Below are 12,007 nucleotides of genomic sequence, written 5' to 3' on the forward strand. Positions count from 1 at the left end.
TTACGAATTATCTTTGCCTTCATTCAGAGCTCAGTGTTTGCCAGCATATAATGGGGGCTGCATTGGGTGGCAACGCTGAATTTCAGCCTTATGCCAGAAGGGCTTACAGACGCCGTGAGAGAGTGGCAGCCCTGGCTAGACGCAGAGGGGGCAACAGGCGTCGCCAACTGAGGCCTTACCCACGCAGGGTATACCGCCAGCAGACCTCCTATCTGACCATGTCTGCCGCGATGTGTGTTAGGAGGCTGCGATTCCGAAGGGAGGTGGTTACAGACATCTGCCGGCTGCTTCAGAGAGATCTGCAGCCACAGCTGATGCGCAGGATGTCTCTGTCGGTGGCAGTGAAGGTGACGGTGGCTCTCAACTTCTATGCCTCCGGCTCCTTCCAATCCGCTACTGGGGACATTGCTAACATCTCCCAGTTCGCCGTGCATTGCTGCATCCGCCAGGTGACCGAAGCCCTTTTCAGAAGGAGACATCAATTCATCTCCTTCCCCATGACCCTGGACAAGCAGCAGCAGCGTGCAGTGGGGTTTGCAAGAATAGCGGGCTTCCCCATGGTGCAGGGCGCCATTGACTGCACGCATGTGGCTTTGCGGGCACCTCTTGAGCATGCCGAGGATTACCGCAACCGGAAGGGCTACCATTCCCTCAATGTACAGCTGGTGTGTGACCACAGGCAGCGCATCCTAGCTGTCAATGCCCGCTTTCCAGGCAGCAGCCACGATGCCTTTATCCTGCGACAGACAACTGTGGCTGACATGTTCCAGGCACAGCCTCCCCCAAGAGGATGGCTTATCGGGGACAAAGGCTATCCTTTGTGTACCTGGCTCATGACCCCGCTCCGCGCGCCCACGACCCCTGCTGAAGAGGCATACAACGAGAGCCATCAAGCGACGAGGAGCCTCATAGAACAAACAATCGGCGTGCTCAAGCAATGGTTCCGCTGTCTCGACCGCTCCGGGGGAGCCCTCCAGTATTCGCAGGATCGAGTCTCCCAATTCGTCGTCGTTTGCTGCATGCTGCACAACCTGGCTATCTGCAGGACTCGGGCACTGCCACCTCACGTTGGACCACCACCTCAGGAGGAGGAGCAGGAGGAGCATGAGGACGACGAGGATGAGGAGTACCAGCCCAGGAGGGACGCACAAGGTCCAAGGGCCGCCCGTCGTCGGCTTATTGAACGTCACTTCGAGGCCCCCTGTCAGGGAATGGCTTGTGCCAATGATAGAACATGATTGCAGCCGCTCCGCAAGCCCTCAGCCGGTTAAGGCAACAAACACTTCAAAGATCAAACATGGACAATGTGAATAAATAAAATGCTTTATTGTACAAACTCTGGGCCCTTCCCACATGAAAACCAAAAACAGAGGAAACCCCCAAAAAACACTCAAACACATTACTCGCTCCCACAACCTGGGGAGGATTAACAAAAGAGGGCAACTAAAATGGCCGTCATTCTCGGCCTTCGTCCAAAACAAACATCACATCATCGGCCTTCAAAAAACAAACATCCAATTCTCGGCCTCAAGAAACAAACACAAATGGCCACACATTCGACTATTTGGCCCGCTAGGGCGATGCCTTGGCCATCTTTGGGTGGCCCCTGCCCGCCCTGCTGCTCCGCCTCAAAGTAAGGCCATTGGCTGCTGCAAGGCTGGGGGCAGGCTCCTGAGGGGCACATGTCGTGACGGCAGATGCCCTTGGGGGTCGGCCTAGTCGAGGTCTGGCCGTCGAGCGGGCGGCTGTTGATTGCTGCAGCTGTGGCTGGCCAGCATCAGTCGCTGCAGCAGCTCCTGGCAGCTCCACTGGGGGAGTGCAGTGGCGGCTGGAGGAATGGCGGCAAGCTGGCAGATGGCAGGCGCTCGCTGGTCGCCTGAGACACTGGCACTCGCCCGGGCCAGCACTGCAGTATGCGCACCAATCTGCCGAGGGGCAGACCGATGTGCTGCTGCAGCGCGCCGGGTGCCCTGGCGATGCTTGGCTGACACAGCGAGTGTGGCAGCAGTGAGTGCCCGTGTTGACCTGTTCACTGACCGCAGCAGAGCAGCCAGTGACTGGACGGCACCACTAATCACCTGGCCAGTCGCTGAAAGATCTGCCCGGTATTCCGCCCGACTGGTGGCCTCTAAGGGCCCGAACTCGGCCACACTCCGAGAGAGGGAATCGATGGACTCAGGCAACCGTGCCACTGCCGCCATGAGCTCCGTGTGCCGGCGCTCCGAGTCCGCGGACAAGTCTTCGAGGCATTCCATCTCCTCGGCGAAGAGCATCTCCTGACTGGAGGCCGGACTCTCCCTCTGGGGAGAAGGCCGCTGAGCTGGCCAACCCTTCCTGCGTTGCTGGAGGCCGCTGGGCCCAGCAATTGGACTCCCCTCCGACGCATCCCCCCTCTGGGGAGAAGGCCGCCGAGCTTCCACCCCCCTCCCGCCTTTCTGCAGCACGCAGGTCCCAGGAGCTCCCCTCCCCTTTGACACTTCCGCCACGCTGCCCTCCAGGGAAGACGTGTCCCCTACATTGGCCTGGGTGGCCGCGGCTGAGGGTTCCCCTGATGGGCTGCCTTCCTCTTGCTCCTCCTCCTGCTCCTCCTCGGAGGGTCTGTCACTGGCAAGTTGAGGGACCTCCTCTTGACCATCTGAAAGCAGGAAGGCACAAGAGTAGCTTTAGAGTGAGGAGAGGGCGTCAGTGCGGGATGCATGAGTGGTGGCATTCAGCGCATTGGTCGGACAGTGGCAAAGGATGTAGATCTGATGCGCAAGTGGGACGAGAGAGGTGCAAAAGGTGATGTCCTTACCATTGCTTCCCAGAACAGGGTCGGCATCTCCACATGCAACGGGCCCAATCACCCAGCGACCCATGAGGCGCTCCACGCGATGTTGCAGGTCGGTGAGTGGCTGGATATGGGGTCGTTCTCCCCCGGTCGCAGTCCGGCTCTTGCGATTATTCACCAGCTTGGTCTGCAAGAGAAAGGACGGCCTCTAAGTACAGTGTGTCGCCATGATCTGGTGTGCACTGCCTCCCATGGTGGAATAGCCTGGCCAGTGTGTCGCCATGATCTGCTGTGCACTGCCTCCCATGGTGGAATAGCCTGGCCAGTGTGTCGCCATGATCTGCTGTGCACTGCCTCCCATGGTGGAATAGCCTGGCCAGTGTGTCGCCATGATCTGCTGTGCACTGCCTCCCATGGTGGAATAGCCTGGCCAGTGTGTCGCCATGATCTGGTGTGCACTGCCTCCCATGGTGGAATAGCTTGGCCAGTGTGTTCAGTGCAGAATGTGCAATTGATGCTCATGCCTGTGCCATAGCTGCTGGATGAAGGCTGGCCATTAGAGCTTTCAGGTCCCTTTGCCCATCATGTGAGGTGCACATGCAAGGATGAGGAGGTCATTGGAAAGGGTACTCACCCTGACAATGCGTGTGAGGTCATTTAACTTTTTGTGGCATTGGGCACCGGTCCTGGGGACGTCGCTGTTGGCTGACAGCTTGCTGGCGACATGCCTCCAGGCTGTCCTGTAGATGCGGACCGTCGCCTTCTTGCCATTGTCCGGGTACAAAACATGGCGCCTCTTCTCCACAGCAGCAAGCAGCACACTCAGATGACGCTCTGAGAAGCGCTGCGCACGTTCACGGGCCTTCTCCATGTCTTCAGGCGCTATTTGGGTCCAGCAGCAGTGTTCAGGCCTAGCTGGAGGGCTCCACTATCCAGGGCGTGGCAGCAGACACAGTCGACCCTTCCCCCTTAAGAGCTGGCCGGCGCCAGGGTGTCTGCTGTCAGTCACGAGATGGCCGCACCTGCGCTGCACCCGGCCTCGGCGCTATCGATCACCACCTCCGGCTTAGCGCCCAAAGAGAGGCGTCCAACAGCAGTTTTAGCGCTCGCCCGAGCTAGTAGGGCGAAGCTAATGAATATCGGAGAAGTGGCCTAGATTTGGCAGCGGCCGCAAACTTTAGCGGACGCCCCACTTTAGCGCCCCAAAAGTGGCGTCAATGAATTTCTAGGCCTATACCTTTTCTGTTGTCCTACAGGAAATTCACCATAGATCCTTTCCGATGGCAAATAAAACAGAAAGACTTGCATTTATATAGCATTTCTCACAACTTCTGAACGCCCCAAAGTGCTTTACAACCAATGATGTGCTTTTGAAGTGTAGTCACTGTTGTAATGTCGGAAACGCAGCAGCCAATTTGCACACAGCAAGCTCCCACAAACAGTAATGAGATAAAGACCAGATATTCTGTTTTAGTAATGTTGGTTGAGTCATAAATATTTGCCAGGATACCGGGGAGAACTCCCCTGTTCTTCTTTGAAAAGTGTCATGGAATCTTTTATGTCCAGCTGAGAGGCCAGACGGGACATCAATTTAACGTCTCATCCAAACGATGGCACCTCCGACAGTGCAGTACTCTCTCAGAACCTACAGCCTTCTGACTCAGAGGCAAGAGTGCTACCACTGAGCCAAGGCTGACACATACTTGATTAGGTTTCTAGTAATCTAGTGCAATGTGTCAGTGAGCTGAAGCAATTTTGAGAAAACTGATATTAGCTCCATAGCAAGACAAGGCAGATGATGTGATTCCATTGCTTTTCACAGTTAAGCTGTTGAAAAATATAATTATGTTTTCTAGATTACTCTGTCGCACAGAGATTCAAAAACATTTTGATGACATTAATGAATTGATTATATAGGTTTTTAGGTTCGAGAAACATTTTTCATTAGATTTGAAAGAAATAGCAGTCCAAAATTGTTATTTGTTTAATTTTCTATTTTAAATTTTCTTACTTGCTGGCTTACATTACTGGTACCAAATGAAGTCATTTACTAATAGTATCACTTAGTGTGTCTGATTCTAGAGTAGGCTAAATGTTTAGGTTTATACTTGAAAACATCAAATTTGCAGTGCTATGGGGAACGAGCAGGGGAGCGGGACTAATTGGACAGCTCTTTCAAAGAGCTGTCACAGGCACGCTGGGCCAACTGGCCTCCTCTGTGTTGCATCATTCTATGACATAACAAGCACCCTATGTATCAGTACTATCGGTACAGCTCACCAGACCAGCTTTCAAATGTGTTCAGGTTTCGATAACACAGTATGAATTACACTTGGAAAGATTTATGGCTGACTCATAAAATTTGACTTTGTTGTGGAGAAAGCACCGTCTCAGTAGTCAAGGTGAAGGCATTGTCTTAACGCTGTCAGACTTGCTCGTGTGGTCTGAAATGGACTTTAGCCACTAAATCTTTGCGACTTTGTTCAAAGATTGTTCTTTTTTTAAGTGCGGTAGGTCAAGGGGAAATCTCACAATTAGTCTAATTCAGTAAACAATGGTTGAATTTTTTATTTTAGGTACCCAGCGCCGTCGGCTGATTCCAGCCCCTCTGCCCGACGCTTCATCTTTGGGACGCAAGCCGACGAGCACCACTGGGCAGTGGGTGGACCTGCCGCCTCTGCCAGGCACCTTGAAGGAGTCATTTGAAATTAAGGTTTACGAGATTGATGATGTGGAAAGGTTACAGAGACACAGGCAGGAGGAAAATGAGGTCAGTACATTTAGTACAACAAGTTTAGACAATCTAAATTATGGTATCAGTGAGGAATGGCTGCTTAAATACAGACAGTGCACAATTACATACAGGAGATTGACTGCAATTAAATTACTATAATTATTAATTTTACAACGCATATGTTCGAGTGCCCTTACAAAGAGGAGATAAAAATAATTACTATTCACAATTAATCATGCTTAGCCAGGAGAGATGGTGTAAGTGAAGAAAATCTATGAATATATTATGAATGAACCTTTAGTCTTTGCCTGCTATATCAAACTTTATAGCCATTCTGTGCCAGGATCATTAACTCCTTTACAGATGAGAAAAGGTGTGCACTTTGAAATTATAGTACATCAGCAGTATTATAATCTGATTTGCTCCCAATTAAATAAGGATTATGTACAATATCCACGGTCATCTTTCTACAGAACTTGCTGCCTTAACTTTTCTTCCCTTTCTTGTTCTTTATTATGAACGCTATAGGAGCCTTTCCAAGATGTTGACAAGGTGAGAACCTCAGCAGATTTGTTTCCCTTGATACATTTTCTTTTCCTATTGGGGTCATAAAAAAGTTTAAAATGTAGAGTGGAAAATTCAAATGGTTTGCCGTTATTTTGTTCGGACTGCGATAGAGGATGATTTCTTTGTGTCCTGGCAGGGCCTGTTGTACTTCAACACAAAGCTGAAGATCTTGGAGAAGCGACAGCAGCGCATAAGAGAATTAAAGGCCAAGCACGAGTTATTGATAAAGGAGTTGGAGGATACCAAAGGCAGGCTGATGATGGACCCTGATAAATGGAAATCAGAGTGTAAGTACACCGGATAGCTTCCTCTGTTCTATTAACAAAACAGCAAGATGGGGATGGGGGAGATAGGTATGCATCCTTTATATAAATACCAGGTTGATTTATTTTGTCTGCCAATCAATAATAACTTAAGCGGCAAATATATGATGATACACTGAGTGTGAAATATGCACACATGTACTGAACCCCAGGAGTAAAACTAAAAAGATACAAAGAGCATGCCTAAATGATTCTCTAATTTTTGAAAAATAACCATATCACACATCAATGATTCCAGGTGCAAACCTCTATCAAGTAAGCATTCACTTGCCAATACTTAAGGAGCAAACCCAGGATTTTATGTAAATGTGATCAGTCTAATTCATTTTGGAACCGTTGATTGTAGATTGTTTCACAAAGGAAGAGCTCCCATACAGACTTCAACAATGAACAGCTAAAAAAGAACAGTTTAAGCATTAATACTGCACATTAGGTGGACAGCCAACCATTCTTAATCCAAGGGATCATTTATAATTCTGAAAAAGAGCTCTGAAATCCACAGATGAGTGCTGAAGCTGAAATCTGCAGATTTTGTTGAGATTTCTTGGCAGAATCCTAGTTCTTCACTGTGGGAAAACATTGGCACTCTTTAGTAATTGCAAAAACGAAACTGCCTGTGTTCAGAGAATAGAACAGAATTTAAATATTGATGCCTGATTGAAGAGTGACGAGGTAAGAGTGGTGGAGTAGGCACTGCTGACATCACCAGAGTATCCAGGGTCAACTAATTACCATAATGCGAGTAGTGGCTCTTGTTACGGTAGGGGCTCAATATGGGCACCTCTAGGTGGGTGGGGGATGTGAGCAAGAAATTCTGCATGGACAGCTGCATGGGAGGCTGCTACAGGTGATTCTGGGATCTTGTAGGCCATGACTCTGGCTTGTACACCCCAGTGGGACACATTTCTGCCCATGAAATGACCTGGATGCTAGGTTGTTCCAGGTGTCCAGCTTGGTGAGTGGGTAAGAAGAAGGAGCTGTGCGGTTTCCAGTGGGGAAGCAGTCCTGCCTCCTCTGATATAATTGGCCATGTTTAGGGTGAATCGCAGTATCACTCACCTCGGGCATCATTGCATAGTTGCAGAGGGTCCTCTTCTGGGCAGATGTGTCTTGCCTGATTTTCTGCCCCTCTTGGGCCTATTCTATCAGAGTTACCTGCCACCCATTACACCAGGGGTTCCAAGGAAATTCAGGCCAAAGTGTTGATCAAACTGCTGTTAACAAACCATTCAATAGGGTTGCCCTGATGGCTCAGTTTACTCACTAAGTAGCCAAGTCATTGAGAACAGGAAAGTTCCAGATTCAATTCCCAAGCTATAATTAATTAGGCTCCCAGCCAGGATGGTAGTACAGGTGCTAAAGTGGGTTCAGTGCTCCTGGGTTTGGTAGGGGGAAATCAGGCAGGGTCCTGCTCCTGATCTCTATGCAGTGATTCCTGCTGGACTTGCTCATATGTGAATGTTGGGCAAGGACATGATCAGGCTAGGTAGCGATGCATCTTCTGGTAAATAGCCCACCACCACTCACTATCAAAGCTCACACATGAATAATTGCCATTTTGCCAAATTCTTTTTTCTTGCCATTTTTCTTCCCTCCTCACCTAAAGATGTTGACTCCTTGTTGTATAGTTCCATGGAGGCTAGTTTCCCTCCAGTACTTAGTTGGCCATTATTCATCTATGAGCCTTGATATTGACCTGTGTAACTACAAAGCCTAAGTGAATCAGGAAGCTCTCATGTTTTTAAAGTGGCGCACTTAACAAAATATTAAAGAATTGTCATTCAGTGGCTGATATTTTGTACCCACTGTGTGGTCCAAGACTAATTGTAAGATCCTGCGGGCGTAATCTGTAGATATTAATCGTGTTAACAATAATGGTGAAAATTAGTGTTGCTAATTCAATAAAAAATATATTCCACTCCCTGTTAACGAGTAATGAATGAATAAGACATGATAAGTTTTCTTTTAAGTAACTGTTGCACAGTGTGCAGAAGATAACTAATACAAAGTTATGACCTACTGTCATATCTACATTGAATCATGCAGGAATAAGAGCCTGTATCTAGCATGCCATGGGGTTTCTGATTATTTGGCATGGATATACTGCATGGATAAAGAATAAAACTAAATAAAAGAAATAATTGAACTACATTTTGTGTGCAGTATAGAAATTACATATCTGCTCCTTCAGCGAGTAATTCTAAAATGGATTTACTCTTCCAATTTGTTTTTTAAAAACAAGCCCTGTGATTTTGTATTTTAAGGAAGGATTGTCTGGAATTTCTGTGGGGGGGTTTCCTAACCATCTGCCATAATTTTGGCATAAGATCGGCAGAACTCCCAAAGAATCAAACATAAATGATTAAAAATGCTCGTTTAAACCTTGGTGTCAGGGTTTATACCGATGTTTTGCCAAAGTTACACTGGGGGATCCTGACAACCTCTGCGGAAATCTTTCCTGATATTCACCTGAGTTTCTGAACAGAGTGTGCTAAACGGTGTGCTTGAATGGTTTACAAGAACAAATATTTGAGAATTGCCATGTTTAAAACTGCGTAATAAAAAAAAAGAATTGAATTTTTTTATCCCGGCTCTCCCACACATGTGCCTAAAGAGAAGCTTTACCACAGCCTGCGTTGTGGTGTGCCAGGATGTGGGGGTTGGCCCACAGTTTCCCAAGGAGTAAATTGCCAATCTCAGCTGCGCCATTGAGTACAGGCTAAGGGGAGGGAGGGATAATTGAAACCCAAGCCATTCGTGTCTGCTCTCATGCACCATTTAGTGGCTGAACACAGAAGAATATTGGCAGAGGTTGCTTTGTGCCAACTCCTGCTGGGGATTAGTACATAGCTGGGGGGGCCTAAAGAGAGGGCGAGAAAATTCATTAAAAAGGCAGTAAAGAAAAGGAGACTGATCGCCCACAGATGTTTCACATATTTGCTCAGAATGTTAAAAAAAAAGGTTTTAAGTTACAAATCTTTGTGCACGTGTCATCTGTTGTTTGCCTGATCTGGTTGTACTATCTCTGCTAACAGTCGAGGTTGACCTAGACTTAGATAAAGAGTCCCTGGAGTACCTGGAGGCACTGGAAGAGGTAACCGAGGAGCTTGAGCAACGTGTCAACCTATGCAAGGCAAGGATAATGATGGTGACCTGTTTTGATATTGGTGTGATCAGTGAAGTGAACGATGGACCGAGAGAAGTGCAAGTTTAAAGACAGTCACTGGTGGGAGAGCATAAGAACCCGGTCAGTCTACTGTGAAAGCAGGCAGCGTGTGAAGAAAAAATATTTCAAGGAATTCTGTTTGAGGGAAGGTTGGCGATGTGGTGACAGAGGAAGGTGGCAGAGAATGTTGAGGGAGAGTTGATGTGGTGACAATGAATCTTGATGGTGAGCTGTGTAAATCAATACAGTGCCTCAGAGCTTAAACAGAATGAAAGCTTAAACTGTTCATGCGAACAAATTCCTTTCCCTGAAGGAAGAAAGAAGGCAACATAAACCAAGAAGAACAAAGAACTGAAAAACCTTAAAGTGCCTTTTTGATTCACTTGATTTATTTGCATTGGTGCTAGTAAAGAAACCAGCATACCTAAGTAAACACTGAAACAAATTGCTTATTTTATATTGTATATTGTATTTATATGATATATGTAAAAAATTTCATTGTAGCAAAGCAATAAGTAAATTATGTTCACATCCCTGACTTTGCCTTCTTGTTTAAAGGACCGCCGTTTATATGTTTTCAATTTCAAAATGTTCTCGTGTACATTAGTATTCCATGGTATTCTGTTTTATCCCTTTTTTAAAAAAAGTTTCATTAATTGAGGCATGTTATAAAATGTAATGATTTTTTGGAGACTTTTTTATATGGAATCTTGTCTGTTTTTTGGGCCACTTCTTTGTACACATTGCTATTGATGCAGAAGGGCAGAATGAAATTCATAGTTTTTTAAACCAGTCATAAATAAATCAGTGAAGAGGTCACTGTGCCAAATAACCTGAACTGGTGAAATCAGCAGCGATCCAGTGTAGCCAGAGTGACTCTGCACAGTGAATCCACTATTGTGAGTTATCAATGATCAAATTTATATACTCTTTTTTAAAAACCAAAAACAGGTTTACAAAATAATAACAGTATTGATTTATGAAACATTTTGATTCTGTTGTTTAAAAATATTGCATCTCAGGATTTCTTCAAAAAAAAACAAATTTGATAGAAGAGTTATTTACATTTGAACACATTGCATAAAAGTTTGTGTAAGATTTTTTTCTTTTTAGTACTGGCCAGCAGCCACTATTGTGATGAATTATTGCCAAACTAAAACAATTTTACATGAAGAAATAATAAATACAGTATCGCAATTCATTGTGAATGGTATTTTCTGACCATTTTATTTGTAAAGGTTTTTTTCAGAATCTTTGTATAAATGTATATTATGGTAGTTGCATTAGCTTTTATCTGTGAATAAATGACATGTCCACTGGTATTAATATTTCTGCTTCATAGTTATAATTTTACATTAAGAAAGCATCAAGATGTATGTCCAATATTGTACTGTTAGTCAAATATAATACAGCCTTTTAAAACTATGTACATTAGAATGTTCTAGCTTTACTGTATTTTTACTCATAGTGAGTAACTGGAGTGTAGTTAAATTCCTGACCATCTCAGATTATGTTAGTTCGGAGGGATCTAGGAATAAAAAGGTAAAAACTGACCTGCAAGAAAACTTGAAGACAAAAAAGGGCCATTGCAGTTCACCACTGTGTGTAGCACTCACTATATTATATAGCTGCACTTTGAACATGATTAATATTTTGGCCTCTACTGCCCCACATGCTAGATTATTTCAAATAATCTGTTCCTTTACTGAAGCTGGCAGGCTGGCTCTCATGCATTGATTGCTGATCTTGCATTGCTGGCATTGTTACATTCTCAGGCCACACATGCAAAGTGAAATCACGCCAGTCTGCAGCACCGTTGTTCATCTTAAGAGGTACAAAAATAAAGTTTAGATAAGTAAAATGGTGCAGAAACCAGCAAATAGACATACTCTGAACCAGTGAATAAAGCCACAGGCCCCAACCAGGCCTTGACATTGGATTCCTAATTTTCCATCCTTTTTGCCAGGTATGCTTAGAGTACCTATAATAGTGAAAGAAGGGGAATTTTCCGGGTGGTCAGCGGGCGCAATCGGTGGCGGGTCATGTGGGAAAAACATTTTTTTGACAACAGGTTGGGACCCCACTGTCAACCCATCATCACGAGCCTTTTCCAAATGTCGGGTCTTTCAGCACTGAGCAGGCCCGACACACAGTGGTGGGGGAAGCAATTAAGGTCATTATGACCTTGTTAACATAGCATTAAGAATTATTTTCAGCTCACCTTCAGAGTTTACCAGGTCACCCAAGGGTCCATGCTGCTCGGGGATCACGTCAGGTAAGCAGGGCAGGAGTTGAATGGCCATTAAATCATCTCATTACTTGACAGCTGCAAATGTGCTATAAAAGCTCCCATCTCACAGCTGTTCACTTTCCAAGCTCAGAAGCTGTTGCTTACTGCATTTGGAAGGCAGATTGAGCTTTATGCAGGTTGCAAGTGTTTGGAGCAA

At 46.0% G+C, this 12,007-nt stretch overlaps 1 protein-coding gene across 1 annotated transcript in view; it reads left to right on the top strand.

Moving 5' to 3' along the window:
* Window positions 1-10,886, top strand: part of kif26ab (kinesin family member 26Ab) — a 246,052-nt gene extending 235,166 nt beyond the window's left edge. Inside the window, exons 13-16 of the mRNA XM_086003100.1 lie at window positions 5,347-5,540; window positions 6,033-6,056; window positions 6,208-6,358; window positions 9,430-10,886. Of these exons, the coding sequence (XP_085859226.1) occupies window positions 5,347-5,540; window positions 6,033-6,056; window positions 6,208-6,358; window positions 9,430-9,608 (548 nt within the window). The 3' untranslated portion in view covers window positions 9,609-10,886. The remainder of the gene's footprint in view (window positions 1-5,346; window positions 5,541-6,032; window positions 6,057-6,207; window positions 6,359-9,429) is intronic.
* Window positions 10,887-12,007: the final 1,121 nt, after the last annotated feature.

This window comes from Somniosus microcephalus, chromosome 12, assembly GCF_052327205.1.
Source record: "Somniosus microcephalus isolate GS21.2 chromosome 12, FLI_Smic_1.0, whole genome shotgun sequence".
Taxonomy (NCBI): domain Eukaryota; kingdom Metazoa; phylum Chordata; class Chondrichthyes; order Squaliformes; family Somniosidae; genus Somniosus; species Somniosus microcephalus.